This window comes from Trichoderma gamsii (assembly GCF_001481775.2).
Source record: "Trichoderma gamsii strain T6085 chromosome Unknown Scaffold_13.2, whole genome shotgun sequence".
Classification (NCBI taxonomy): domain Eukaryota; kingdom Fungi; phylum Ascomycota; class Sordariomycetes; order Hypocreales; family Hypocreaceae; genus Trichoderma; species Trichoderma gamsii.
The window spans coordinates 446,033-474,021 of record NW_020171350.1 but is presented as its reverse complement, the minus strand read 5'-3'; the positions used below and the strand labels follow the sequence as shown (position 1 = coordinate 474,021).

The following is a 27,989-nucleotide window of genomic DNA, read 5'->3' as shown; positions in this document are numbered from 1 at the left end:
GTCAGCCATGCACCATGACGGATTTCTGCTGGGCTGATTCGGCCGAGTGAAGAGGCCAGCCCGGAGCGATGGACCGATCTGGTTGAAGCCCCCGAGATGGCGTTTTCCCACAGTCTCCATCCGCCGCAGGGCTCTGAGCGGAACATACGTAATTCGTGTTGTTCGTAGCCCGCGCTTTTAGACCACTCCAGCTCCATAGCAGGGCGTGTTGCGTGTCAGTTTTTGGAAGGGGGGTGGCCTTTTTGCATGGTATTCCGTAGTTGGCACAACCTCTTCTCTTTTCCCGTGTAATGGGTTTCTTAAAAGAAAAGAATGGGAATATGGTCAGACTAATCTGGGTTTGGACTGTAGCGGAAGCCCATTCGGCCTGCGCTATTATTGAGTGATTGGTAAGAGAGTGTTCGGGACGGAGAAGAGCGAAAGAGGGGGTGTTTTGGAGTGACATTTCGTGCTTTGTGTAAGTGCCTCTCACGACGGGATGGATCGATAGGCGTCTGACAAGCTGCTCTTCGATAAATGAACTCGTACAAGAAAAAGAGGACATCTGATTCTTACAAAAAAAGGTACAAGGTATGGGATTAGACAGGGCGGGAAAAGAGAACGGGAGGGCGTGTCCAATACAATATTGGTGGTGTGACGTGTAATCATCCGCTATGTGGGAGAGAGTGGGAGACAGGGTGGGAGGAAAAAAAAAAGAAGACACAGCAGGGTTAATGCTCTGTTTACCCTGCTCACGTCCCCGAATCTATACTCGTTGTAATGCTAGTTTGCACGATTTCGGTGACCTGAATGAGGAGAAAAAAAATGACATCGGGCTTTGTGTCCTGGCCTTGCTGGAGCAAATGTCTCGGTATCTTCGTATCGCGCAATGTGTTTCCCGCTGAATCCTCCCAGTATGTACCCACCATCAGAGTAGGTAGGCATCATCTTTCCTAAACTAGTTTGAGATGATGGGCTTTGCTGTTATGTCAAGGGGCCTCTGGCAGAAGGATCGAGCTTGTACATGGAGATGGCGAATGGGGGACGCGTTCGAGGATAAGATAATGTAACCCCCATACAAAGAGAGCAGCCCGTGTTGCATGCTTTGCATGAAGACCTGGTCCTAGTCCGTGCAGATGCAGGCCTATCTGCATGGAACTGGTGGCTAATTATCCTCTTTTTCTCTTCTTTTCAATGCAGTTATTGCCGAGCAAATCATCTCCAAGTGTCGGCGTTTTCCCCCTTGACTTTGTCTAATTTGCCCAAGGCGCGGTTAAAGTTACCAAATCACCAGCAGTCATGTAGTAGAAAGTACATTTCATGACGGACCCATGTGGCAGTTGGTGTTTCTCACCGATTGTTTGCCGGCCGGTGACCAAATGCCTACCTATTCCCCCCCGTGGGGTGATTGTCCTTGGATGGGCAAGGTAAATGTGGTATGTAAATGTGCGTATCAGTAATCGAGACATTGGCTACCGAGGTCTAAACTTGAAAAGGAATTTGTGCTTGCCCAATGAGAAAGAGAGACCTACACGCGTAGGATTTGTAGATGCTTTGTAATACGACGTTGGTTGTGATGCGTATTTCGCAAATATCACACAATGTCTTAACAAGACGATGCCTTCATTTGGAGGAGTGTTCTCTTTGTATCTTGTGAAACAGACTTTCAGTAGGTAATAGGTCTACAAACATGATGTTTTGCATTATCTCACTGTTTTTCTGATCTATCATTGAGAATACGTCTGATACTCGACGTCGGCTCCCTATATTTGAACAAGTTTGAACTACCCTCCATGTGATTACTTCTATGTTATGCTCTCAAAATGAGTGAAACTTGTTCTTGTGGCTCCATAGTGTGCCATCGCAAGTAAGAGCTGCTACTATGGTGCAGTGACATATGAGCTAGAGAGCAATTTGTCTTGTTTAATCTAGTACATTCGGTCAGTTTCTTATTACTAGATCTTGAGAGCATGAGGAGACCTCAATTCAGATTTATTGACGTAGGTTTAGAAGATTCTGCAATTGTGGTTTAATGATGGTCTACTGAGTTATCTAAAGATTTGTGGTTGCTTCTTCTTTTGTGGAAGCAAGCCTATTCTGAAGCATCCGTTAATAAATGAACATGAAAGCTATAGAATGGAACGCCTACTAACTTTTTAGGGTTTACATATCTCGCTAAATAGGCAAATATAATGAATGCTAGAGATGTATGAGATTAACATCTCTTAACAACCAATTAGCTTGCTGCCGTTCTTGGAACAGTAGAAAACGGCATGTTCACCAAACAAACACATGTGTCGGGTTAGAACAGAGAAAAGCATGACTATTCCCTCCAGGTCTTTACAAAATACCCCTTTCCGATCATTTGACGCGCTACAGATGTGAAGTTGGTTGCTTAAGTGAAAGAGCTAAATGAAGCTGTAAAAATTGGTCCACAGGACAAAGTGTTCCAATTTCATAACCAATACAGCAAGATAGGAAATTTACATGAGAGACGCAAGTTTATTGTATAAAAGCTCTTAGTACAGCTGCCAACTGGTGATATATTTGGACTCTAGCTTAGTTGGCACTTTGACATGATGTACAATGGCTTACCTTGAACAAGCTCATAATATTCAGAGCAAGAACTTTATAGCAGCTGAGAAACAACTGCTAGCCTGCAATAACAATTGTTTCATAAAACCTCACATCAGTCTTGTTAACTCATGTCCAACCATGGAGCATGTCTCATGAGCTGTGTCGCCCATTGAGCACACAATCGCGCGCTTTGAGGACATGGCCCAACACACCACCACACAAGAGAGAATCAGATACAGAAGCGTCATCTTGTATTGGCACTCTGGATATAAGAGGGAAATGAGGAACTTTGTCGCGTTGCTGGGATCAGCTGTGTTAACCTCTTCCGCGCACGAGAAGCAGCGTGACTGTCTGCTTCTCTTGCAAAGGCATAGTACACGTATATCTGAAAAGCAATTAATGTTAAGGGTCACAAGATTTTCTACTCTCATCATAATTTCGAGAAAAGAACTACAAAAGTTTTGCTTTTAGTAGTATCGTTCAAGGGGGACCCGAACATTGTAAAACATATATATATTGAATATTTTGAGAAACAACGTCAGATATACAAGCGACGCTACGAAGAGACTCTACAGATGGTAAGGCTTTGCTCCAGTTGTGAAATAATGGAGAAGAAATCATGGCAGACGCAGCAGTGCTGCTGGGAAGGATTTTGTCGACCGGAAGCTGAGTGTCTCTGGAGAATGTCTTCGACAGCCTTCCGCCCAAAAAATGGAGCCTGATTTGGTACTGTATCTTGATAATTGAGATTAATATCTTCTGTTTTACAGACTCATAACAAAGCAGGAGTTGCCGTCGGTTGACAACGGTCTAGGAGTCAAGTAGATACACATAGCCGCTGACAGCGCATTCTCAATAGCCTGCGTGGCGGTAACTTGATCGACGCTGGCAGTAGAGGAAGTATAGGCGATTACAAGACTGGAATTTTGATTCAATTGGCCTATCACCGCATCTTTCTCGCAGCTTTTGAGTGCTCTGCCAACCGTCGCGGCCAGGATGCTGTAGCCTCTATCTGATGGGCGTGAAGCCGGTCATTCTTTTGATCTGGCCATATAATAGAGCTGAGGCTATTCTCAGTAAATAACTCTAAGGCAGTTGGCGATGGAGCAGCCACTGCAGATATGTAAGCTACATGTAACTACTTTGACTGGAGAAATTATTTGAAACTGAGGGGCACAGATGCAACTCACAGTGTGCTCTATCGGACGATATCCCAGGCATGCCTACACGTCAGGAGGGAGCTAACAGTAGAGAATGTAAATCTCTTGTCATTGCCAAAATTACAAAGGCTGAAATGAAAAGAAGCTGTGCTTTCGACTATCATCATTGTCTTCCTTCCCCTCTCTCATCTCTTTGTCTTCCAAGTAAAGGACGAGCTTTAGCTCTGGGCAACAGCGTTATTACATGAGAGCTATCCTCGCTATAATCGCACTTTACTTGTGACAGCAAAAACATATTTGAGAACATCTTGCCACGAGCTAATGTATGTTAGGCAAAGCAGAGCATATGCAAGGTGCGCATGCGATATAAAGTATCAAATACTCTTGGTACATATCCCTACCCGGGAAACAACGTTTATTTCCACCATTAATACGATAGCCATCGATGACGATGAGTTTCAATGTCCTATGGCCAGGAACGGGAGGGACTTTCTCATGTCAAGTAGGACTTGTTGATTCATAGCCACGTTTTCTAGATGGCTTCTGTATGCTTTGCACATCTGTCACTAGGTGCACACAACATCTGCGAACCTCCCCTATTCTATATATCTTCATTCTCTCTGTCTTGTGTGGCATGACAATAACCGTCGCTGATACGCGCTTAATTCAACATTTGAGTAAAGCATCTTCTGAGGCTTCAACGAGCTTGGATAGCACTTGCTACTGCAAACGGATAAAGTAGGCAAGCTAAGGAATAGAGACAAGGAAGCAAAACTCAGCTCTTGAGCCTACCATTTTGCCAAGGTAGACTTCTGTTCTCGGTATGATCACAAATATACCAACCTTTAGACTTTGAATCGATAACCAACTTCAGCTGACACTGACATGAAGCTGCTACTCGGGTTCTTCAGCTTGGGTAGATTCGTTATTATCTGTCTAGCCATTCGGATAGCTTCTGTTTTACCGCACAAAGACGTCGCAGATTAGATGCGCGAGTCAAAGCATCTCATAAAATTGATCTTGTCCTCAAAGCATGTCAGAACGAGACCATATGAACAAGCAGCCATGCCGTATACAATGGGTGGAGGCTTGATGCGACCAACGTCGGAAAGTAGGCCATTGTCTCTATGACAGCCAGCCTCTCAGCCGCCCTCTTGAGGATTTTTCCTATTGTCTAGGGAACAATCAATCGCGGGCTTAAGAATACCTTGGGCTCTCCTCACCAATGAGACAAAACAGGTCTTTCAGCTGCTGGGATTTAGAGAAGGAGGCATGGTGACAACGAGCAATTCAGATTAAGCTTATTCTCTCGAGTCGCATTAACGAGTTCGAAGTGCGCACAAGGTCGATAACGTGGTAGATTCCATGTTCGATTGCCAGGAAATTAAGATGAAGAGAGGTTCAGCGCTCATGTGACGGCTGAGTATAAATATCGGAAGTAAGGTTTTGGTGGTAAAGAAGCCGTAGGATATGGTTGCTGAGGATCCTCAAACGGCGGAATTCGTGGTTGGTTCTGGGTGTTGATTCGTGCTCATCTAACGGGCTTTTGATGAAAGCCTCTGGGCGTGTGATATCTCCTTACGAACGATAATGGACAAAGTAGGCCGACCTCGGTTTGCTACTAGGACAGAAAGTCAATATCGAGCCCCCCGACCAACGTCTGAGTGACTGCTCTTTTCGTGTTTATCGAGAGTGTACATCCTTTCCGATACTTAGGAAGCGTTCTTTCGGAGCTTGCTGTTGGCTATCGTGAGTTTATACCTGAGATTTTTTTTTCTTCTTTCTTTTTCATCTTCTAGCCTGATTCTCGCGAATGGCCACAGTCTATCAGTCGATGAGCAAGCGGCATTGTAGAGATCGTCGTCGATGAAGAGCTTATGACAGAGAAAGGGAAAAAAGGAAAACAAAAACACGAGATGAGATAAGAGGGGACACGTGTATATAAAGGTAATTTATGAGAAACTCATAAGGTTAGGAGGTAATGCCCACACACACACTTTCTCTCTGCTAATAGCGGGCGTATAATGATTGGGTATGTAGCCATAGTATAATGAGCGGTATTAGGTAGATTAGTCTCGTCCTCATTGGCCACGAGCTGTGAAGCCAATATACGAAGTTGCTGATCTTCGAAGCACCCCCCAAAAACAGATTGCCTACCCGAGGAAGCGACATGTTATGTTCCATAGAGGCGACTGATATCGTAGCACATCTAGGCACACGCAAAGTCCATTCACAACTATGAGGTGATATCCACTAGTACATTGCAGCGGAATTCATAGTCTGATGATTTAACCGGACTTGATAGATGCACAGCTTTTGATGTTGGTTAGGGTCGCAACACCTTAGTACTTGGTACTGCTCATTTTGTGACTGTGGTTTGGGCTGTCAATAGAGGGACTACTGCAAGTATCAAGCCGCAAAATCGACAGCCTTCCAAACTGTTTGCGGTTTGTCTCTTCTTATACTCTTGTTATTTGCAACTTTTGCTACTTGCGCAGCTTGGATATACACGTTGACTGGCATCTGCTAAGCGCTTATGCTTGTGGCCGTGGCACCGTGTGAACGCGTCAGCAGGGAGAAATGCCAAGACGGAAGAATGGAGCCGAGAAGCTGGGGTTAGCTCTCTCTATCTTTGTGCGTCTCTTTCGTTGGTCCTTTGGGGTAGGACGAAAAGAGAAAGGCCAATTGCGCCATGATTGCAAAGAACGTGGCGGTGGGCGAGTGTGTGTATCAAGTAGCGATACATGCTGTAAGACTTCCATATGAAGGGACAAGTGCGGACGGTTGGACAAGCCGCGCAGGGCTCCAGCTGCAGTGACTGTCTCAACAAGAGCAGCATGATGGGAAAAAAAGCAAAAACAAATATGGGACGCTCGAGCGCATACGCCGTGAGATTGGCTGAAATGATGGTGGCGCTACGATGCCGAGTCCCGCGCAAACGCAACCACAGCCGGGATGGCTTTTGATGGCAGCGATACAGTCGCTTCCTCTCGCCAATCCGATCCCATGGGTCCGCTAACGAAGCGTTGGCTTGTCTAGGAATATTTTCGAACGCTTGGTTGGGCTCAGGTTTCCATGCTTTACAAGTTGTCCGTGCTAGCTGTTGTTGGCGATTAGCGAGAAGACGGGGTGGTCGGTGGCTGATGTCGTGTAACTTGGGAAGATGGAAGATGGAAATGGAAGATGGGACACGAGAAATGCACGAGTGGCCTGAGGCAAGACAAGACAAGAGGCATACCGTCTTTCTTGGAGCTGAATCCGCAGCATTGGGTAGATAGATCCGCATCTAGTCTACCCAGCATCTTCGTATCAGTCTCAGCCTCTCAGTCTCTGCTGACAGCTTTGTTGTTCTGGCAGTTGGCTCTTGCGCTGTCCTCGTGCCGTCCAAGCCGATCGCCAGCCATCTGGTGGGACCAGAGCCACGAGCCTTGCTTTCTGACTGCCGTGAGCCGAGTAGCAGCTCCTAGCGCGCCTATCACGAGCAGAAATACGCAGCATACGCAGAGAGGCTTCGAAACAAGCCGCTAGAAGCGTTGCTGGACTGGCGGGAATGGCGAGAGGATACTCCGCCGGTCATATCACTTGATGGCAGCAGCAACAAAATTCAACGACATGTACAAGTATTGCCCATACTCCAAGATTAACGCATTGGGGATCGAAGCTTGGATGATGCGCCGTTGCTCGTATAACGATGACTGTGATGTTGTTGACCAGATATTGCTGCTGCTGCTGCCATTACTCCTGGTGGCGGACTTTGCAGTGCATCCACTTGATGGTAGCAATACGTGTATTATGCGGCCGATACTGCCAATGTTGGCACAGCGCCTTGAGGCATTGGAGTGATGCAACGCATCTGATGAGCCGGTGGGGAGCTGGTCGTTACAAAGAGAGACACGGCTGACGATCCCGCCACTAAGGGAAGGGCGCTGGAAACCCGCCTCAAAAGAGCCGATTTTGCCGTTTTGTGAGAGGACAAGGACGTGAAGTAGAAGAACGAAGACACTCCAAAGTCCAACGCCGAGATACTTGCGACTCGCAGATGTTGGAGCGGTCGGCACAAGATATCCGCGGGAACTTTGGCCGCTTCCCGCTTGATGAAATGGAGCTTTGAAGAGTTTTCTGGTGCTGGCAATGGGATGGAGATGGATGTAGATATTGAGCACATCCATTGTGTTGATGTAACGGCGGAGTTCAATGTTGTGAAACTGCTGCAGAGCTTACCGCTTCAGTAGATGCTGGTAGGGGTCCTGATAGCGATTGCAGCGCTGGGAACATGTGAACATGGAATCAAATGCCATCAACCTCTTATATCAATCCGCCAAGCGGTATTTGTATTGACGAATAGACTTGCTGCTCGCCTGGCTAAACACAACATCAAGCTACTAAGAAAAAGACTGCCAAGAATACATAGCATCTACTTGGTGTGCGGCAGCAGATAGTGCAAACGTTCCTGTTACTGTCGCATTGAGGCGCAGCCAAGCTGTTACAGCAGCATCAAAGATGTTCCCCGTACCGGCAATCCAGAGCCTCTTGGCACTGCCGCTATTGCTTCGTCGCTACCACACTCGCCTGGCGTTTCGGCCCCAGAAAAAGGTACCGCCCAAGTACTCCACATCTAGACCACAGGCGCCAAGCACTGCTAAACTCGCTGTTCGCCTCTTGATGCAGAAGCATTGAAGTGTGCGGCCGTCGTCGCTACCTGCGGAGTACCTGCACCATCCCCTTTTGCACCACATGCGCCGTGTACCTTTTTCTCTCTCTCCGCCACTGCGCAGACCCGCCGGACGGATCAACGATAGCCGCTGGCCGACAGCGACAGCCCCAGAAGGTCCCTGGAAAGTTGCCGACAGCGCCCGCCACAGAGCACCTCCGACCGCTGAACCGGGGCCTGAAGAGCCCCCCAGCATTCCCAAAGCCGCCATCCCTCCAGCGGCCTACCCTTGGCGTCTTTTTGTGATCTGATCTCTTCTCAACTTTTCCCACCCTCCCACTTCTCTCCAACCTCACTGCAAGTCCAGCCTTGGCCCGAGAGTTGGCGCTTCTTCGTGCTTCTTCGCCCCTCGTGCCGCCTGTGGCCTCGCTGGCCCTCCAACGCTCCTTTTGCCTGCGAATTTGAGACTCAGGCGACAAACGACCGGCGACGAGAGAGCGCGGGAAGTGAGAGAGAGCGCTCTCTGACGGCCTTTTTTGACCTGTCAATCTCGCTCTCCCCCAGTTCTCGCTAATCCGACCGATCTCGCAAACAAGCACTGGCCATGGCTGAAGACGAAAAGGCCGTTCCCACGAATGGCGTGGCTGAAATGCCCTCGGCCAACTCGTCTCGCCCGTCCGTCGTCGAAGACAACATCAAGGATGTCATTTCGGTAAGGAAGCCATCGCGAGAACAGCTTCAATCCCACCTTCAAGCTACCCATAGGCAACTGTTGCGCAAAGTAGCAATGCAGGCGTCGTCGAGTTTTGAGGAACTGGAATGATGTATAGAGAGCATGGGGGAAAGAATAAGAAGAAAGCAGGCGATGATTGAAAGACGCTGCTCATTCACTTGACTTGGCATGCTCCATCTCTCCTCTTCGCTCACCTCTACATGCTTCTCTTCCTCTGCCCATTCCTCGCCTTCTCCCCTCTCTAGTTTCGGCTTCTTGAATTGCATTGCATCTCGGCGCTGACTCTCTGGGCCATCTTTGCCCCTCCCAATTCGCAGGAGCCCTTTTCCTATGACGAAGACGATCGCGATTACTACCCCACGCAAAACACCACCGAGCACGACCTCAATGTCACCGAAGATGATTTGCTCGAGGCACAGGAACTCGCCTCCCGGTATACGCTCGAAGAGGTCCGCGATATCATGGCCCGAGTCTTTCGCGTCCACGAGAACGACCACAACTTTCCCTCCGTCATTATACTCAAGATCAAGGCCTTTCTCGAGAACGAATCCGTATTCTCCAACCCCGAGAAGCATCAGCATCTGATTCAAGAGATGAAGTTGGAAGCTGCTCTTGTCACAAGCAACAGTCCATATGCAGAGGTCCGCGCCGTCGTCAGCAACAAAGACGACATCACTACGCCGTGCTCAACGATCCGCAGCTGGGCCATTGGTCTGGCTTTCAGCTGTCTCTTGGCCTTCATTAACCAGCTGTTCGATATTCGCCAGCCCGCCATCCGCGTTATGGCCAATGTCGCCCAGCTGCTGTCCTACCCAGTTGGCAAGGCCTGCGAGAATTGGTTGCCAGATGTCGGCTTCACCCTCTTCGGCACCTACCACTCTCTTAACCCAGGACCCTTTTCAAAAAAGGAACATATGCTCATTACCATCATGGCAAACGTGGCGTACAACACTCCCTACACCAACAACATCATCTGGGTGCAGTATCTGCCACAGTACTTCAACCAGCCTTATGCGTCCCACGTCGCCTACCAACTGCTTATTGCCCTGGCCACAAACTTTATTGGCTACGGCATGGCGGGCATCTGTCGACGATTCTTGGTCTACCCCTCGTACTGCGTGTGGCCGGCCTCTCTCGTCACCATTGCCCTCAATAAAGCCTTTCACAACGAAGCCAATGCTCCTGTAGAGGGGCCTTTTGGTAAAAAGTGGAAGGTGTCTCGCATCAAGTTCTTCTACATCATGTTCGGCGCCATGTTCATTTGGTTCTGGTTCCCCAACTACATCTTCACAGCCCTGTCTAGGTTCAACTGGATGTCATGGATTGCCCCCCACAACCGCGACCTCAATGTCATCACCGGCATCAACCATGGCCTCGGCGTCAACCCGTTCCCAACCTTTGACTGGAACGTTCTGCTTTGGGACTCGGCCGACCCCCTCATGGTCCCTTTCTACAGCACGCTCAACCGCTTCTTTGGCGTCTTTATATCCTTCTGGGTTGTTCTTGCTTTCTGGTATAGTAACGTTTACGACACCGGCTACCTCCCCATCAACAGCAACCGCGTGTACGATCACTTTGGTAAGCTCTACAACATCAGCCGGGCCGTTGACGATCGAGGACTGTTCCATGCTGCCGAGTACAAGGAATACTCGCCACCGTTTCTGAGCGCCGGCAACATTGTCATCTACATGTTCTTTTTCGGTATCTATACATCAACGTTGACATACGCTGTGCTCTACCACCGCCACGAGATTATCATGGGCTTCAAGTCTCTCTTCGCCAGCTTCCGCAAGAAGAACCCGATCAAGGACGAGAGGGTCCTCGACGTTCACAACCGATTGATGAAGGCGTACCCCGAGGTTCCGGAATGGTGGTATCTGATTTGTCTCCTGATCGCCATTGCTCTGGGCATTGCTGGTATCGCTGGCTGGGACACCAACACTTCTCCCGGAGTTGTCTTTTATGGCCTGGCGCTCTGCATCGTCTTTGTCATTCCCGTGGGCATCATCAAGGCCATGACGGGTATCGAAGTTACGCTCAATGTGCTTGCCGAATTTATTGGCGGTTCCTTCGTCGATGGCAACGCGCTGGCCATGAACTATTTCAAGTCCTTTGGCTATGTAACCTGCGCGCATGCCGTTTGGTTCTGCAACGATCTCAAGCTCGCCCACTACGTCAAGATCCCGCCCCGTCAGACCTTCATCGCCCAGATCATCGCCACTTTTATCAGCACCATCATCTGCACTGGCGTCCTCAACTTTCAAATGAAGAGCATCACTGGCGTTTGCACTCCTGATGCCCAGTTCAAGCTTACATGCCCGGGCGTCAACACTTTTTTCACCGCATCTGTTCTGTGGGGAACCGTCGGACCACAAAAGGTCTTTGGTCAGAATGGCCAATACACCGAGATTCTCGTTGGATTTCCTCTGGGTATCGTCGTCGTCGTCTTCTTCTGGATGCTCAATAAAAAGTTTCCTCAGTGGTCTTGGACTCGACAAATTCACCCTGTGGCCATCATGTACGGCGGCATTGTATGGGCGCCGTATAACATGTCGTATGTCTGGCCGTCTGTCCCTATTGCGTGGATTTCCTGGGTCTATCTCAAAACCCGCTTCGTGTCTTTTTGGTCCAAGGTAAGTGTTTTCTCCCTTTTTGAGTCTTCATGTGCGTCCATTATCCAGATATCATACTAACAATTCTGCTCAGTACAACTTTGTTCTTTCAGCAGCTTGGTCTTGCGGCATTGCCATCTCTGGCATCATCATCTTCTTTGCCTTGCAATACACCGATACTAAATTCAGCTGGTGGGGTAATATGGCATCCGACATGGGCTGCGAGGGCAGGGCGTGTACTTTGAAGCACCTTCAACCGGGAGAATACTTTGGGCCGCGCATTGGCACTTTTGACTAACGGAATGCGGTGCCGGTTTTTATTTGCTCCTCTCTTTATTTGTTTATGGCCCTTGTCTTTGATCTTGTCATCAGTCTTGATCTGAGTGTTAAAATTGAACACCACTCGGCGCTGGAGTTAACCATTGTGGAGTTACGGAAGGGCATCAGTATGGCAGAAACTGCTATATAACCAAGCATATATGGTCTCTTTTCTTTTCTTTTCTTTTCTTTTCTCTTTTGTTTTTACTCACAATTTTGTTTTATGCTTTATTTGATCTGCTGCTACCTTTGGGAAGGAAATCGGGACCAGTTATACCCCTATGTTGTTGATCTGATAGGAACGATATGACCGAAATGAAGAGCCAAGGCCAAACTCTTATTCAAGGAAAAGGCGGCGTTTAGAGATTTGTATAAATGCGAGCCCAAAGGCGCTAGAAATGGCTACGTACGGATGGGGGCATTTTGGTTAGTGATCGCTATATGAAGACGGCCAAAGCATTAGAAATGGAAAAAGAGTTATTCAACAGCTCAGAGCTGGCAGTTTGTGTATCTTCTTGTGCGTGAAGCGCGTATTGCGGCGTCTCATTCCATGATTTCGGGTTGTCGTAGAGGGCGATTCCAACTTGCTTAGTCATACTGGCTGACGCATAGCTGTCAAAGGTATCGCACCTGCTACTCCATTTCAATTGGTCAACTCGCTGTTATTCTCTGCCTTGCTGCTTCAACAAGAGACTGCGGAACGACTGACCGCAACAATTTTGCTTTTAATACTGGTTCAAAGGAAATTTTAAATCTAGAGCTAAAAGAATTGATTCAGAGGATTTACCGGCAACTATGAATTCCGGCAAGTCAAGAGTCATGGTTGCCTGCACGCACTGTCGGCAACGGTAAGTCTTGGCACAAAGCAGATTCACGATGGCTTCAGTTTGCGAATTCCTTTTTGGCTGAAAGATCGTACAGGAAAAAACGATGTGACGGCTTGACTCCGCGGTGTACGCCGTGTCGAGAAAAGGGATTCGATTGTCGGTATACCGAAGTTGCTCCTCCGAGGTACGTGAATTGAAGCTGCAATGGCTTGTCATAGAGCGTGCAGCGGAAGTCATCCGTATATCATCTGAGACTAACATTGGAAGCAGGAATTCTCACTTTTCAGCAATCAACGAGTATCACCATGATTCTACCTCTGCGGCTTCGGATGTCATGCTCCAGCGGCTCGAAAGTATCGAGAAGCTGCTGGGAGAGCACGCCGATGCACTGAAAGCCTTGCAGCACGAAAAAGCACATCAGCAGCAGCAGCGCAGAACTTCGCCTGCATTCATGATGTCGCCTCCATTGCCAGACTTTTTTCGCCGGCACACGGAAAGCATCGATAATGACAGTGGATTGTCGCCATCAAACGAGTCCTCGATGCCCCATTCCACCTGGGCCCTTACCACGCAGGAAGGAGGAGATTCGTCAAGACAAGGCGTGAATGCCGATAACGTGCCGCCAATCACGATACCTTTGGGTCACCAGACGAGCACCAGCAGTCTGTTGAGGCTGCCGCAGATGCGCCCTTTAGTGGGTGATTATCCGGAAGATTTCTTTTTTCGGGTCGAGGACGATAGGAGTCGGTCTACAGCGTTGGACTTTATGGCGGCTCCAGGCCTGCAGGCCGAGGAAGAGCACGTCGACAGAACGGTTGCGGATGACTACCTTAATAGCTTTCTTGCCATGGTGCACGCTTTCCATCCCATTTTTGACCGAGACGACCTCCTCGCAAGCTACGAAGTGGTAATGAGACAAGGCCTCGGCACCGATATCCGATCTGGCGTGTTCCTGGCCATTTTTGCGTTGGGAGCTACGGCATCTGACCCCATCAACCGGAAGCAGAGCGAGAACACGGGCGATGTCTGCATGCAAAGGGCACTCCGCATCCTGATACCGGCATGGACGGTGTCGTTTAGTGGCAACATTCAGCTGTCGCAGGGGCTCATCTTGTGCGCGCTGTATTTCACGTATGTGGTGCAGCCGTTGACGGCGTGGAGGCTGATACATATGGCTGCGACGAGCATACAGCAGCTTTTGATTCGGTAAGAATCCCCATGTTTTACTTTTTACGTCTTGTGGGTTGGTGACGTGTGATGGCTGACTAGGAGTGTAGGTGTAAGGATATATTATCTGGCCAAGCTGAGATTCAGGAGTTGACTCGGCTGAGTTGGGTGTGCTTTATTGTTGAAAGGTAAATTCCATCACTTGGCACAGGTGGTACGATGAGCATAGATGAATGCTAACTAGCTGAAATTATAGTGATATTCTTGCAGAGTTTCATCAGCCTAGGAGCGGTATCGACGTACTCGTGGACCGGATGCCTTTTCCCAACTACGGCACCAGCCCCAAGCTCGAGCATCTCTGCGTTCTTGCTGAAATATCAGCCCGCTCTCTTCTGAACCGAATGCATCACGCTATCTACTTCACAGACAGCCTCACGATATATGCAGGCCGTGCCCTCGACTCGCTCACGACAACTCAGTCAGCTTCGACACCTCCACACCCAGATGCATCTCTGCTACGCATGTGCAGTGAGCTGAATTTCCAACTTGAAAGGTGGTACGAGGCCCTCCCGGTGGACATCAAACCAGACTTGTACGATGGTCCGCCGCAGAACAAGCAAGCGTCCATACACCGTTTGCGATATTGGTCTGCCAAGCAGAGCATATATAGACCATTCGTCATTCACGCCACCTCGTCGCAGTTTGATAAGGCCGAGCTGGAGATGCCGCCGACGGTGGTATCTCAGTCGAAAGTGTGCTTGGCTGCATGTCGAGCGTTTCTGCATGGCGTCGGATATTTGCTCGCGGACAGGACGCCGTATGCGTATAGCTCACTGCAGTTGTAAGTGCTCTCAATTACCTGACTTTGGGAAGCTTGAAATGAGGATGCAGATTTCGACTGACTTCAACATTAGCTCTGTGAACTGCTTCTTAGTCCTTGCTCTGGCGGCTAATTCGCCCCATCTGGGCCATCTCGTGACGGACATTGACGCATGTCGCCAGAGCGTCGTGAAAGTAGTTGAGCCCTGGGCGCGACCTGGCACGAGTGCTGAACACGATTTGGAAATCGTCAATTCAGTTGCCAGAAAGCTACGGCTTCGCGACAGACAAAGACACTGATGATGATATGATGCGATGATATGTGGCATTATGTGGTGTCCTCGACGTGTAAAGATTCTATTGTATACGTTATGTTTCTTAATCTACTGATTCTAAGCAAGGCGGAAGAGTTTTGTGTATATAGTTACAGTCCTTGAGCCGCAATCTCTTTTTCGATAGCCTCTTTGGCCCTGTTCTCCATCTCAATGAAAAACACCTCTGCATCTTTCAGCCTCTTGTTAGCAATGGCATCTCTTCTGAGCGCCTCATCCAGCTTCTCGCCGTCGTTTGCAACATAATCAGTCTGCATATCCGCCAGCACACCATCCCAGTCCGGACCGGCCAGGGGGTCGATGGTGGACAGCTTCGTGAGCCGCTGCGCCGTGGCAAACTCGGCGTAGCTGAGCTTGGCCTTTTTCGTCGTCGGTAAAGGGAGGGTGTCAGGGGTTTCCAGGAGCGTCTTGATGAGGTGCGGAGGGATGGTGACATGGGGGCAGCCGAGCTCGGCCATGGCCATGATTTCGCCAATGGTGAAGTGGCTGATTTGATGAATGCGATGTTTTAGTCTAATGTTTATCTGTGGCGTGGGAGGATTCGGTGGTAAGATTGAGATGTTTTGTGCATTACATACCTTGCGATGACCATGATGGGCTGTTCTTTGCCGGTTTCGCGGTATGCTTTGGCGAAAGCTTCGAGGATGTGGATGATGCGAGGGGACATGGGGTGCTGTTGCGGTTAGTCTTGTTTTCCTTCTCTCTTGTCTTTTCTTCTTCATTGTGCTGTTTCTGGCTGGGTTTGATGGCATCCGAGGAACATGATATCTGCATACCTCTAGAGCGGGATCCTCGCAAGAAGGACGAAGAGAAGCATCTGAGTGTGCCGCAAGTTCTAATTCAAAATTTTGTTAGCGGTGGCCATGACTTACAAGAGGCCTTGTCTTCTTGACGTAAGTTCTGAACCCCTTCTATCCATCCAATCACAAAACTCACCATTATAATAGGGACTAATAAACAAACACCCGCTCTGACTAGCCGCAATGCCCTGCTCCAGCGAAAACACGCTCGTGGCCAGCGTCCGGATGCCCTCTGCGTTCAACACGCGCGCAGCGGCGGCGGCAGCACCGGAAAAGGGCAGCTTGATGGCGAAGCGGTCGCGCGAGACACCGGCGGCTGCGTAGAGACTGGCGAGGGTGCGAGCGTGGGCGATGGTGGCGGAGGAGGAGGAGATGTGGCGGAGGGAGGTTTGGATGAGGACGCGGCCGGAGAGGAGGGGGATGTTGCGGGCTGTGAGGTTGATGGCCTTGATGGTGCGTGTAAGTGAGATTTGTCTTTTGAAGGATTTTGAGAGATGGGGATTCTTACAGCTTGATCGTAGACTCGTTCCCAGCCTTGGGAGCCATGTTGGCGAACGAGGTCTTTTAAGAGGGCTTCATCGGCGAGAAGGGCCCCTGTGATGATGGCTTGGTTGGAAGTTTCTTTCGAACATGGATGACGGATCGTTAGCTCTTGACTTCATTTCTTATATTCTTGGATATCAAGATGGGATTGAGTGGTAGACATACGGTTATGGGGCGTAAATGGGATACTCTTGATGAGTCCCGTGTCGGCATCGTCGACGTCGACGTTGCAGAGGTCTTCGAGGCGATGGAGCATGGAGCGAGCCATGATGATGTAATTGTGTTAATGCGTTTGTATACAATGGTTATAAATTGGTTGGTTTGAAGTGAGTTGTATAGATCGAATGGTTACATGTGTACAGAGCGATGGCAGCAACGGCTGAATAGAGGAGTGATATATATGTCCATTCGTCAAGTATCTACTGACTAAAAGAAATCCTTTCACTCATAACAGTTCCTTTAGAAATCTCACCCTAAATCCACATCGTGAACTCACTCTCCGACTTCGCCTCGCCTCAATTTCCTTTACAAAACATTTCGGCTAACATGTACCCACTGCCGGTTAAACCAAAAAGATCAGCTGCGTCCCTTAATAATCAACTCTAGTTATTGCTTTAGAGTCGCCTGCCCTCCGCTCGCCTGCCGCAACTCGCAACTCCAAAGTATTAGGAAACTAAAATCGTGAAAGATTTGGATACGAGCTGGGTCCGCGTGACTGGATGCCGGCGGGCCGCTTTCCGATGCGGGGAGATGAGTGGAGCGTCGGGCCGCCGTTCCGCTGGGATTTTGGGCGGTGCCTGGGAAATGGGTTTGGATACGTGCGAAGCTTGATGCTTGTGAATGCTACTAGTTGGAATAAACTAGAGTGGTTCATTATAAATATAAGAATTGTAGTACATAGGCTATAGAATTATTAATGTAGCTATTTGTTACTAATTGTTGTATAGTAGTTCTAGGTAAACCGACTATAGGCGTCGAACAGTATATTGTTTCGTACTAAAGACAAACCAATTATAGGTAGAGAGCAATCTCTTTCATCATTACTATTATTATCCTATAGAATACTAAACGCATAGGTACTTAGGCCTATTTATTACTTTTAGCTAATTGCCAAGGAAATTAAGACATACATGGTCTCTCCAAGTCGACTTTTGTTATTCGTAAATGAACATAGCTCTCGCAACTAGTTTCAATTCCTGACTCATTCCTGCAACTACTGCTTAATAATTCTCAAACCCAAATCAACTAACCAGTGCTTCTGTGTCTAGTCGTTGGAAACTCTGAGCAAGACATACGCCAGATGGACGGCTGAACTCCGAAACAGCAGCGACAATCGGCAATCACAGTGTTCTAGACTCTCCAAAATCTCACAATGTATTGATCATCTGCCCTGTTCAACTGCTGCCTGATTTGATCTGCCGGGAACTTGCTTTTGCTTTTAGTTCTCCAAGCGATGTCAAACAGCACTCGAGGCGGGCGGGCGGCATATGGGGCCGCCGCTAGCAACATGTGGGTGCGGAATGAGCCCACTTACACTAAACAATCCGCATGTAAGAGTGAAGACATCGTGAGGCGTGGGGCATGAAGGATAGAGTATTGAAGCATTAAAAGTATATAAAATACCTTCCATAGACATTGAAGAGAGAGAGAAAAATCTATAAAATCTACCATCGATACGTTTCGTTCGCGCCTTTTTTCCCAAAAGCCAATTTTAGTCAAATCACCTCAATCAAATCACTTACAAGCCATCATGGGTTCCACAGAGACAGCCACAGATCAGACATTCCGCAACACAAGCACCCCCAATCTCTTTTCTTTGAGAGAAAGAACCATCATTGGTAAGCCCCTTTGAAATACCTTTTCCCTCTATGAAGTAACTGTATCTTTTACTGACTTTGATTCGAAATTCTAAAGTTACTGGCGCAACCGGCGGTCTCGGTTCTCAGCTCACAAGAGCAATCCTCGAATCTGGCGGCGATGTCATTGGCATTGACCGCGACGAGATTCCACCAGCAGCAACATGGGGTAACTACAATGCAGACTTATATAATTCATCTTCTTCTTCATAAACAGAGAAAAACTAACGCCGCGTTCCAACCTCAGAACCTCTCCAAGCCCTCGCCAAATCCCTCTCTCGATCCCTCACATACCACGCCTGCAACGTCACCTCCCCATCCCAGCTTTCATCCGTATTCGAAAAAGCCGCCTCAGAAGTTCCCTTCCCTCTTAGAGGTCTGGTCAACTGCGCCGGCGTCGGCACGGTGGGCGACTCGGTCGATTACTCCGAAGACGAGACAAAGTGGACGCTGGATGTGAATCTGGCGGGCAGTTTGTACGTGGCGCAGGCGGCGGCCAAGGTGGTGAGGAAACAGGTTGCGGAGGGGAGGAGCGTTGAAGAGCAAGGGGCGAGTTTTGTGTTTGTGGCGAGTATGAGCGGGTATATCTCTAACAAGGTGAGTTGTCTTTTGTTGTTGTTTGTTTGTTACAACCTGTCTTGTTCTATATCAAAAGAAAGCTGAGAACTCATCAACTAACAATACCACAGGCCACTCCCACCGCAATCTACTCCGCTTCCAAAGCCGGCGTCCACCAGCTCACCCGCTCCCTCGCCGGCGAATGGGGCTCTTCATCATCGCCAGCCATCCGCGTAAACTCCATCAGCCCCGGCGTCATCCACACGCCAATGACAAAAGAGGTCCTCACGCACAAGGAGTGGACCACGGTTTGGGAACAGGAGGCGATGCTCAAGAGGATTTCCGGGCCGGAAGAGTATCGTGGCGCGGTGGTGTTTCTGCTGGCGGACGCGAGTTCCTATGTTACCGGGACGGATTTGCGGATTGATGGCGGGTCGACGGGGTGGTGAAGTGCATGTATATGGCAATAGACGAAACAGATCAATAGACTTTAGAGCATTTTTGTTTTCATCATTGTCTGATATATAGCAGCAGGGTTGCCAATAACCAGCGCACCTTCTATACCGCCATCATCAACTCTCACCACTCCCTCTCGTCCCTCGTATCACTGGCCGTCTCCTCCAATGCATAATCTTTCCCAAGCAAATACCCAATCAGCAATATCCCAAAGAAAACAACATACTCAGTCAAAACTCACCCGCAAGTAAACCCCCACATACAGCGCCAAAAGCACCGCATATCCAATCCTCTTGATCATCTCCAAAAAACCCATCGCCAACGACCAGAAAACCTTCTCCTAAATCTCAGTAGTTTCAAAAACGCTGTATCATCTTCCCGCTACTTAAGAAGCACAAAAATAAGATATAAACTGCAGGAACTGGTAGATGACAGAAGCAAGCTGTGAGTAGTAATACGACCTTGCTCTAAAACAGCCTAAAGTGTCCACTTCGCTCGCCTTTATCGGCCAATAACCCCAGGCATCAAATATGGGGGCTTACTCGGCGCTCTAATATAAGTCGAGCTGCAACTTATTTAGTCCACACCACCACCACTTCTATTTTAATGAGAGACAACCACCAATTATTTCGCATCAAAGAAGAAAAGAGCGAATTCCCAACTCAGAACCAAAGACATATTCCATCTACAACTCTGACTCAAAAAGCCATAGCGCGGTTAAATAATACAATGCATTCCTTTTAATAAATTGTATATCAGGCCCTGCACCGCACATACACGCAAGCCATCTCATCCGTATTCCCAGTAAAAGAAAAGTTCACAGGGCACGCCGCACAACGAATCTTGTGCTTTGACAAGGTGTACGAGGCATACGAGAGCGGCTTCGCTTCAGTCCGTAACAGAATAAAACCATGAAGCTGGCGAAGATACATGTATCATATGACGGACGATTCTACCAATATCAGCAAACTCCAGTCCAACACTGAAGTTGCAGCACGGATCTAACGGAACTGGTCGGGCGTTTTCCGCAATCTGCATGTACATCGTCCCTGAGAGAAGCCCACTGGGCAACTTCTAACACATTGAGCACTATATGAAGGAAAGCGAGGTGGCAATCCCTCCATGTAAATCAGGAATTTGAAGAAAAGTGGATGCCTCATAGGTGTAAGTCGCCATAGTAGAAAAGGCTCTAGCAGCAGTTCTTCCACCTCTTGTCTCTGCTATTCTCCCAATCCATTGAAGACGCATGTAAATGAATATGAGAAATGAATCGAGAGGAATAAACCTAATCTCAAACAAATAAGGACAATACAATGGTAGCAAATGCGCTTCTTCAGCGAAATGGCCTCTCAATATCATTCAAAAAGTCACGTGCACATTCCCGTGACTTCAAGCTCCAATTGGCTTCTCTCAATATCCCGCCAAAAAATCATCCCGCGCAAAACTACAGCGACATCCCGGCCTCGCATTTGCTTCGCAATTGGATCTTCTCCTTTTTTTTTCTCTTACCAAAAAGACCAAAAAAAATATTCTGGCCCCAAAGTCACAATGTCAGGGAGCGCAAAGGCCATTCGTCTCCCCCCGCTGAAAACGCTGCGGGTGCACAATCCCAAGCGCCAGCCCGAGAACCCTTGTATCGCCATCATGTCCAGCGTCCTCGGTATGTATTTTCAAGGACAAAAGCAGTAGAGGAAGACAGTGGCGATGGAGGCTGACTTCTGTACAGCGTGCTGGGCTTCAGCAGGCTTCAACGCCTCCGGCTGCGCCGCCATCGAGAACCAGCTCCGAAGATGCATGGACGGCCCAGCGCCCCCTCCCGCGCCGGCGAATACAATCAACTACCACTTGTCGCGGATGCAGAAATACGTTACGAGCCCGAAGAAGCAGAAATAAAGGACGACGAAACGAAATGATGTATAAAAGACAAAGGCAGAGAAGGATTTTCCATTGCGAGTGTTTCGACAACATGATCGAGAGGAGGGGTAGTGAAATGGAATGGCCCTTGTACGATTTTTTTTTTCCCGCTGTCGATTACGAAGAAGGACAACTCGATCGGAAGGTCATATATACCACGTCAAAAGGATTGCGATGCAAAAACATTCACAGTAAGGAGAGGAGACGGCTTATCACAAACAAAAGAATTGGGTCTGATATTCAGGGCGAAATTGCGTAGCGAAAGTATTACGCAACGACGACAACATGGACAGTTCGAAAGAATGGGAGGGGGAACAACAGATGGAGGATACATTTTCCTCGGCGTTGGTTGCCACTTTGACGATATCACCAAAAGTAAAATGTACAACATACATACATATCCAGGAAGGGAAAAGGAGATTCATAAAAAGAGTGTTATAGAAGGGGAAGGAGCGGGAAAATGCCAAATTGATGAGAGAGGGTGGCATAGAGCGCTTCATCCAATGTACAAATATCAGACACTAACATACGGAAAAAAAAAGTCTACAATAATTTCCCTTATTTTCAGCATTGCGTTTCTATCGCCGACTTTCACAATACTGCACAATGAACCACGAAAACTTTTGTAATTTTTTTATTGTATTCACCATCTCCGTTTGCACTTTTGTCGTCCCCGATTTCTATCTATCCAGTACTAAAAGGAACAGAAAACATCCAACAGCAAGACCCATCATTTCAAAAAACACGAACAAAAACAAGAGAGAAAGGGGGAGTAAGAGAGAGAGAGAGGCAAAATAATAGTAATGGTGGGAGTAGGGGCTGCAAAAAACAGAAAATATTGTGAGGCAATGGTAACAAACACAAAAAAGCCAAAGCATGCAGGGTAAAAAGAAACAAAACGGGTACAAAATATCATCCTCCCAAAACAAACACTATTGCAAAGATGGCAAAAAAAGTGAATACCCTTCTCAGTTCTCCTAAAAAAACCTCCCGTCTTTGTCACTAGCGCCATAGAATCCCATGAATAACAAAAAAAAAGTGCAAAGAGAGATGATGGTAGAAAAATGGTAGAAGGAACACTCAGATAAAGTATATCTTAGACTCAAGATAGTGTATCCCCAAATGGTAATAATGTTGGCAGGGTAGTAATGGAGAAAAGAAGAAAAGTAATAAGGAAAATCTGGTTGAGAAAGAGTGTATCGTTGAGACGGCCGCCCTCTACTATAGACAGCATATTCTCGCTGGACTGAATTTTCCAACTGTCCAGCAGTGATTTGTTATGGGCCAATGTCCGTCGAAGTAAGCTTCGTGCATCCTTTTTTTTTTCTTGTCTCGTTCCGTATTTAGAGATTGGAGCATCGCGGCTGCGGAGAAAAGAGTAAAAAACATGGCAACGGGCCGTCGGCAACGTAAGATGGATAGTCGGGTGCGAATGAGTGACCAAAGTTGGAATCGGATGAGAATAAATAGCATATAAAGTAAAATTGGTTGGTCATAATCGCACATATCGTGTGGTGTCGTGTCTATATGGTTTTAAGAGGTATCTTTGGTAGTTGTTGGCCTTGAACCGTCGTGAATATGGTGGCAATTTTCGTGCCGCTCTAATAAAAAAATGATTTCTGCTGCTGCTGCTGCTGCTATGCAATGGCTCTATACACCAAAACATGCGAATGCTCCTGGGTGGTCCGTGGAATAAGTATGCTTTTTTTCTCAAAATACTTCTCTCTCTTTCCGTCTATAACAAGAGCCTTCTTCTTTCTCCTCTCCTAAAGGAAATGCTCCAGATGCGGTGCTATTATGTCGCCATGTCTCCGACGCAGAAGAGCTCTATCTCTCCTACACCGCCACTGTACGCGCTCTTCATACCGTCACGGAACTCCATAAAGGCAATCTGAATGTCGTCATCGCTTTCGATGGTGACAAAATCCTCGTCTTCATCTTGATAGCGAAGCTTTAGCAATCCTTGTGCTATGCTGCTGGTAGTGAAGCGCGCAAGCTTGGCATCAATCCGATCAACGAGGGACTGGTACGTGATATTGAAAGCAACGACGAGCGTAACATAGTTTCCGGTATCGCAGGTGACTCGGACCTTGAGTTGCGTTGGCAAGGCCACCTCGGGGCTTGCAACCGGGTTGTTCTGTGGAATCTGGGGCACCAATCCCGGAGGCATCATACCCGAAGGTATCATGCCGTGATGGGCTAGCATTCCTTGGGACATGGTCGCAGTGCCGAGAGACGGTGATACGGTCCGCGAGTTGGCCGCTGCAGGGTCAACACGAAGGCCGTTGCTGCTCATGGGAGGTCCAGGCGTGGTCTGTCGAGGGTAGACGGGCTGGGTAGGGAACTGTGCCATGGTGCCGCCAACGCTGCCCGAGTGCGAATGCTTGTGTTTGTGTGCCCGCTGAGGCTGGGAGCCGGGGCTCTGCGTGCTCGTCCGGCTGGCTGGCACCGCTGCCTCGTTCCTTGGAGAGCCTGTTTGCGATCTTGGGATGGAGCTGTCGTGAGCGGGATGGAGATGCAAGGGTATGCCGGGGACAGCGGGGATGTTGCTCTGGCTGGGTTGGCGTCGCTGGCCCTGAGCAGCGGCATCGGGAGTGCTGTACGAGCGGCTCCTTGACGCCGCCGGGTTTGCGCTGTGTCTGCCATTCATGTAGGCACTGGGCGGCGTGCCGTCTCGAGATGGGGCACGGGGCATTGCTGGCGCCGTATAGCGGTTGTTCTCATCCCATCCTGCCTGAGGAGTCCCGGCTTTTGAGAATGGGTTGATATTTGGTGAGAATACTCCACTGGTTGCGCTGGTTCGAGAAGACGCAGGTGATTCGCCAATGGGCGAAAAGTAGCTGTCTCCTCCGCGGGCGCCTGGCGATGGAACGGTCATGCTGTTTTGGGTCTGGAGGGACAAGGGCGCTGGCGGCATTGGCAGCGGGAACCGTGGCGGAGGAGCTCGCGCGATGCCAGCCAGAGACTGCGACGACTCCACGGTTACCGAGCCCTTCCTCAAGTCTCTCAGGTTGGTGCTCGACGCGGTTCTAGGGATGGCCATGGAACCTCCAAATGAGTTTGTTGGCACTGGGAACTGAGCAGGAGCAGTGGCGGGGCCAATGTCGTCTTCGTCGTCGTCATCTTGCTGTAGGTAAGGGTTTTCAAGGCCGCCGGCCTGGTCGCGCGTCCAAGCAAAGTCGGTGGGATTGTCGTCTGGGCTCGTGGCGGTGCGAGGCGCATTGTCCTTACGTTGCGTCTCCAGGCCGTTTGCCCATTTCTTCATCATCTCCTCCGTTAGGAACTTGATGGTAAAGTTTTCGACACCAGGATCGCCTTTCCACCAGATTTGGACGCTGTGAGAGCCTGGCTTGGAAAGAGACACGACATCAGTCACGTTGGTCATGAAAATTCGGCCCTTGAGTTGCAGCTTGGCGCTCCTGTTCTTCTGCTTTGGGAGTGATTGCAGCCGAGCCCTCTCTTTCTTGTCCTTGCTCTTGTTCGGCGAGATTTCCTTGCAGCATAGCAAAATGCATTCGAAGAGGTAGATCTCATACTGTAGGGATAGTTAGCTCTCTATTAGCAGTCGCGCGAAGGAGGGAGACAGTATATACGTACGTCCTTCTCTTGTTCACTCTTGCCAGTGATGACACCATAGACGCCATGCAATAACAGCTTTCCAAATGACTCAATCTTGTGCGATTTCCAGTCGTCGACTCTGGTCATGAGCTCCTCCAGCGCCTCGTCGAGAAGGTCGCGATTAACGGCTTCGTTTGCTTTCTGGAGAACGCGCTCAGCAGCCTCACATCCTTGTAGCAGATCGTCTTTGGTCTCTGGGTCTTCTGTCTTCTTTGCCAGATCCTAAACAGCAGTCAGTAATTGAAAGATGACTTAATCATCAGGGCAGAAAATGAGTAATTTGTCAAGACATACCTTGAGTAGCAGTGGATACTTGACTAGACGCTGCATAGGCTTCAGGAGGAAACCGTCCAGAGTGTTAAAGTCGGCTGCGACGGGGTGGTCTGATTGGCGGATGAGTTCGAAATTTGTGTTGGCAATTTGCGCCGCCTTGCGCTGGTTGGCAATGAAGGGCTGGTAGATGTTGAAGAACTCTTCGTGGGTGACAAATGGCTGGCCCCATCGCTGGCTGTCAGCGGGCAAAGAGTTGGTGGTCTCGATGCGAATGAGAAAGCGGCGTTGAAAGTCGAGGATCAGGCTGATGTTGAGGAAGATTTGGTGAACGATGTCGCCGGTAATTACTCCTTTCTGCTCCAATGCCTTCTTCAAATCGTGCAAGTTTTCCAGGTCCTGGACATATTTGCGCTCGGTATCCACGAGTTCTTTGATGACATGGTCTCGATAGGTCATTTTAGAGGCGCCGTTGGTGCCAGTAGGCTCGCCATCGGGATAAACCTCCTGCTGGAGAAGGTATCCACGCCGCTCTGCAAGGTCAAGGACGTAGTTAACGACTTGGGTAACCTGGTGCTCGCGTTAGATTTGTTTTTTTAACAATTGAAATAAGAACCCGACAGCAAAATAGGATTAGTGCTAGAGAAGAGGCACGTTTCTTTCCTCCCCCCCCAACCCCCAACGAACCGGGAAGATCATTCATAGAGTACTTGCCTTGACAAAGCCGCTCGTATCAGTGCCCATCAAATCCGTAATGACAAAACAGTCGGCCGGAGGCACCTGGAGCTCCTTCATGCAAGCCTGGACGAACTTGAAGATGGCAATCTTGGACTTTTTGGAGTCGGAGGCATTGGGGTCGTCGACGGTCAGCAGCTCAGCGGGCCGCAACGTGTTGTAGATTACCAGCAGCGGATAGCCAGAGCGCAGGAGGTTCCAGAGGGGATCGACTGGGTCGGTCGGGTCGAGGTGCTGCAGAAACTGCTCGAAGCCGGGCACCTGGGCCAGGCGCTGCTTGAGGGAGATGCATATCTGGTAGAGGGAGCGAGAGGCGTCGGCCTTTTGGTTGATGATGTTGCTGGTGGCCACCACCGGGCCATTGGCAACCACGGTCATGTCGCTGTTGAGTGAGGTGAGCGACGTTGAAGATCCAGCATAGGCGGTTGATCCAGACAGCTGGCTAGTGCGCGGCGCACTGCTGCTCATGCTTTGATGTGGTAAACCGCCCGCTCCGTTGGGATGAGACTGGAAGACCGGGGCCGTGTTGGTTCTGAGCAGGGGTGCATGAGCCATGACCTCTTTACTCCATCCGTCGGGGGCCCGATATCAGGGCTGGGTCCTGGCAGCAGCGTCTGAGGTCGAGGTCGATGAAAAGGCGGTTTTCGTCGAGCGAAGAAGAGGTCAGGGTTGAGGAAGAAAGAGGAGGAAAACAGGGGTGGTGCTCGAGCCCAAGGCGGGGGTTTAGCGAACGAGTTTCTCGCGGAAGACCAGTCCGTGGGTTGCGGATCCCTAAAGAGCACGGATTCACGTCATTTAACGCGAAAGGTCAGCGTCAATGGGTTGTTGGACAGCCTCACGAGCCGAGTGCCACGGGCAGAGCAGGCAGGCGGAGCGAGTCTGGCGCTGAAGGGGGGGCTCGACGAGGCTTTCTTTCGGCGAAGAGAGTCGGCGGCAGCGAGGATACGCTCGTCGATGCTGCGTATCAATCGGGTGTGGAAGTGTCTCGCTGACAGACGCTCGTTGTCTATATCGCTTTCGCTTTCTAAGTCTCTCTCTATATTGCTTTCTGCGGCTCTGCGTCTAATTGTGGTGTCTATCTTCTTTCTGTCTGTTGGATCTACTGTGTACGTGACGGGTCGTCAAACAAACGATCGTATACTCTTGTCTCTGTCGACTAATCTGGTGTCTTGTTTTGGAAAAGCGACTGCTATTAGGTGCTACTGCTCTACTTGTCGTTGCAGCAGCAGTGATGGGCAGTGTCAAGGCTCGAAGCGGCGTCGAACAGACTCCAGCGATGCCCGCGCAACGCTTCTTTTGCGATCTGCCGGTCGGATATTAGGTGTGTACGGATGCCAGTCGGTGTGCGGGGACTCGCTGTCAAAGAGATCCAGAACCGCTGAGGCTGCGGCAGGGCAGAGGCAGGATCAGGAGGCGTACAAGTAAAGGGGGGAGCCAGGAATGGGCACAGAAGGAAAAGAAGAGAGGCTGCCGACACACAGACGAGTGGAGGAGAGGAACGCAGCAGCGAGACGGCGTGCTAACGGCAGTACGGGCGGCGGCGGTACCTGTGCAGGCGCGCGGCGGTGGGCAGATACTCGGCGCGAGGTACCGAAGCCCGCAGGCGCCACAGCCAGACACCACAAGGGCGGGTTGGTGGGCAGGCATCAGTTGATCTACAGGCTCTGGGGGCTGCTAATTGGGACGATTGGGGCGGTTTAGCGCGCCGGGCTCGATTTCAGGGGGCTCAACTGGGGGGGCTGCAGAGGGGGCGCTTCGGCGACCCTTTTTTGCTCTCAACTTCTTTTTCCTGAATGTTCCATTTTGCCAGTCCCTGCGCGCCACGGCCTTCCTCGCTGTGGCTGCTATTCTTCCCCTTTGTCTCTTCCCCCGTGGCATCAAAGCCATCTGCCATTGTGTCTAGCCCAGCGCCAGTTGCCACCGTGGCAGCAAGGCGCCGCCGCTGCGCAGCGCAAGTATCGGAGACTCGCGCGGCCTGCGACTAGTGCCCACGGCCGCGGTACTAGTACAGGCGCTGGCGTCCCTTAGGCCGAGCTGGGACATGTGGCCCAGTCGCTGCATGTT

General features: G+C 49.5%; 7 protein-coding genes across 7 annotated transcripts; 4 read left to right on the top strand and 3 right to left on the bottom strand.

Moving 5' to 3' along the window:
- Nucleotides 1-7,294: 7,294 nt before the first annotated feature.
- Nucleotides 7,295-7,885, bottom strand: TGAM01_v204584 (hypothetical protein; the record flags this gene model as incomplete). The annotated part of the gene is made up of 1 exon (XM_018804517.1): nt 7,295-7,885. The coding sequence occupies one exon, from the start codon at nt 7,883-7,885 to the stop codon at nt 7,295-7,297; it is 591 nt and encodes a 196-aa protein (XP_018662330.1).
- A 1,086-nt stretch (nt 7,886-8,971) lies between these two features.
- Nucleotides 8,972-12,010, top strand: TGAM01_v204583 (hypothetical protein; the record flags this gene model as incomplete). Its single annotated transcript, XM_018804518.2, has 3 exons — nt 8,972-9,079; nt 9,346-11,733; nt 11,807-12,010. 3 exons carry the CDS (start codon nt 8,972-8,974, stop codon nt 12,008-12,010), a joined length of 2,700 nt encoding a protein of 899 aa, XP_018662331.2.
- Nucleotides 12,011-12,825: 815 nt separating this feature from the next.
- On the top strand, nt 12,826-15,143 carry TGAM01_v204581 (hypothetical protein; the record flags this gene model as incomplete). The annotated part of the gene is made up of 5 exons (XM_024549455.1): nt 12,826-12,878; nt 13,128-14,063; nt 14,135-14,212; nt 14,281-14,865; nt 14,939-15,143. The coding sequence occupies 5 exons, from the start codon at nt 12,826-12,828 to the stop codon at nt 15,141-15,143; spliced, it is 1,857 nt and encodes a 618-aa protein (XP_024405795.1).
- A 124-nt stretch (nt 15,144-15,267) lies between these two features.
- Nucleotides 15,268-16,786, bottom strand: TGAM01_v204582 (transaldolase; the record flags this gene model as incomplete). Its single annotated transcript, XM_018804520.1, has 6 exons — nt 15,268-15,661; nt 15,754-15,848; nt 15,952-16,010; nt 16,112-16,421; nt 16,484-16,581; nt 16,684-16,786. 6 exons carry the CDS (start codon nt 16,784-16,786, stop codon nt 15,268-15,270), a joined length of 1,059 nt encoding a protein of 352 aa, XP_018662333.1.
- Nucleotides 16,787-18,268: 1,482 nt separating this feature from the next.
- On the top strand, nt 18,269-19,381 carry TGAM01_v204580 (oxidoreductase; the record flags this gene model as incomplete). Its single annotated transcript, XM_018804521.1, has 4 exons — nt 18,269-18,356; nt 18,433-18,543; nt 18,622-18,971; nt 19,064-19,381. 4 exons carry the CDS (start codon nt 18,269-18,271, stop codon nt 19,379-19,381), a joined length of 867 nt encoding a protein of 288 aa, XP_018662334.1.
- A 1,555-nt stretch (nt 19,382-20,936) lies between these two features.
- Nucleotides 20,937-21,281, top strand: TGAM01_v204579 (hypothetical protein; the record flags this gene model as incomplete). The annotated part of the gene is made up of 2 exons (XM_018804522.1): nt 20,937-21,048; nt 21,115-21,281. The coding sequence occupies 2 exons, from the start codon at nt 20,937-20,939 to the stop codon at nt 21,279-21,281; spliced, it is 279 nt and encodes a 92-aa protein (XP_018662335.1).
- Nucleotides 21,282-23,097: 1,816 nt separating this feature from the next.
- On the bottom strand, nt 23,098-25,007 carry TGAM01_v204578 (CDC24 Calponin; the record flags this gene model as incomplete). The annotated part of the gene is made up of 2 exons (XM_018804523.2): nt 23,098-24,837; nt 24,900-25,007. The coding sequence occupies 2 exons, from the start codon at nt 25,005-25,007 to the stop codon at nt 23,098-23,100; spliced, it is 1,848 nt and encodes a 615-aa protein (XP_018662336.2).
- Nucleotides 25,008-27,989: the final 2,982 nt, after the last annotated feature.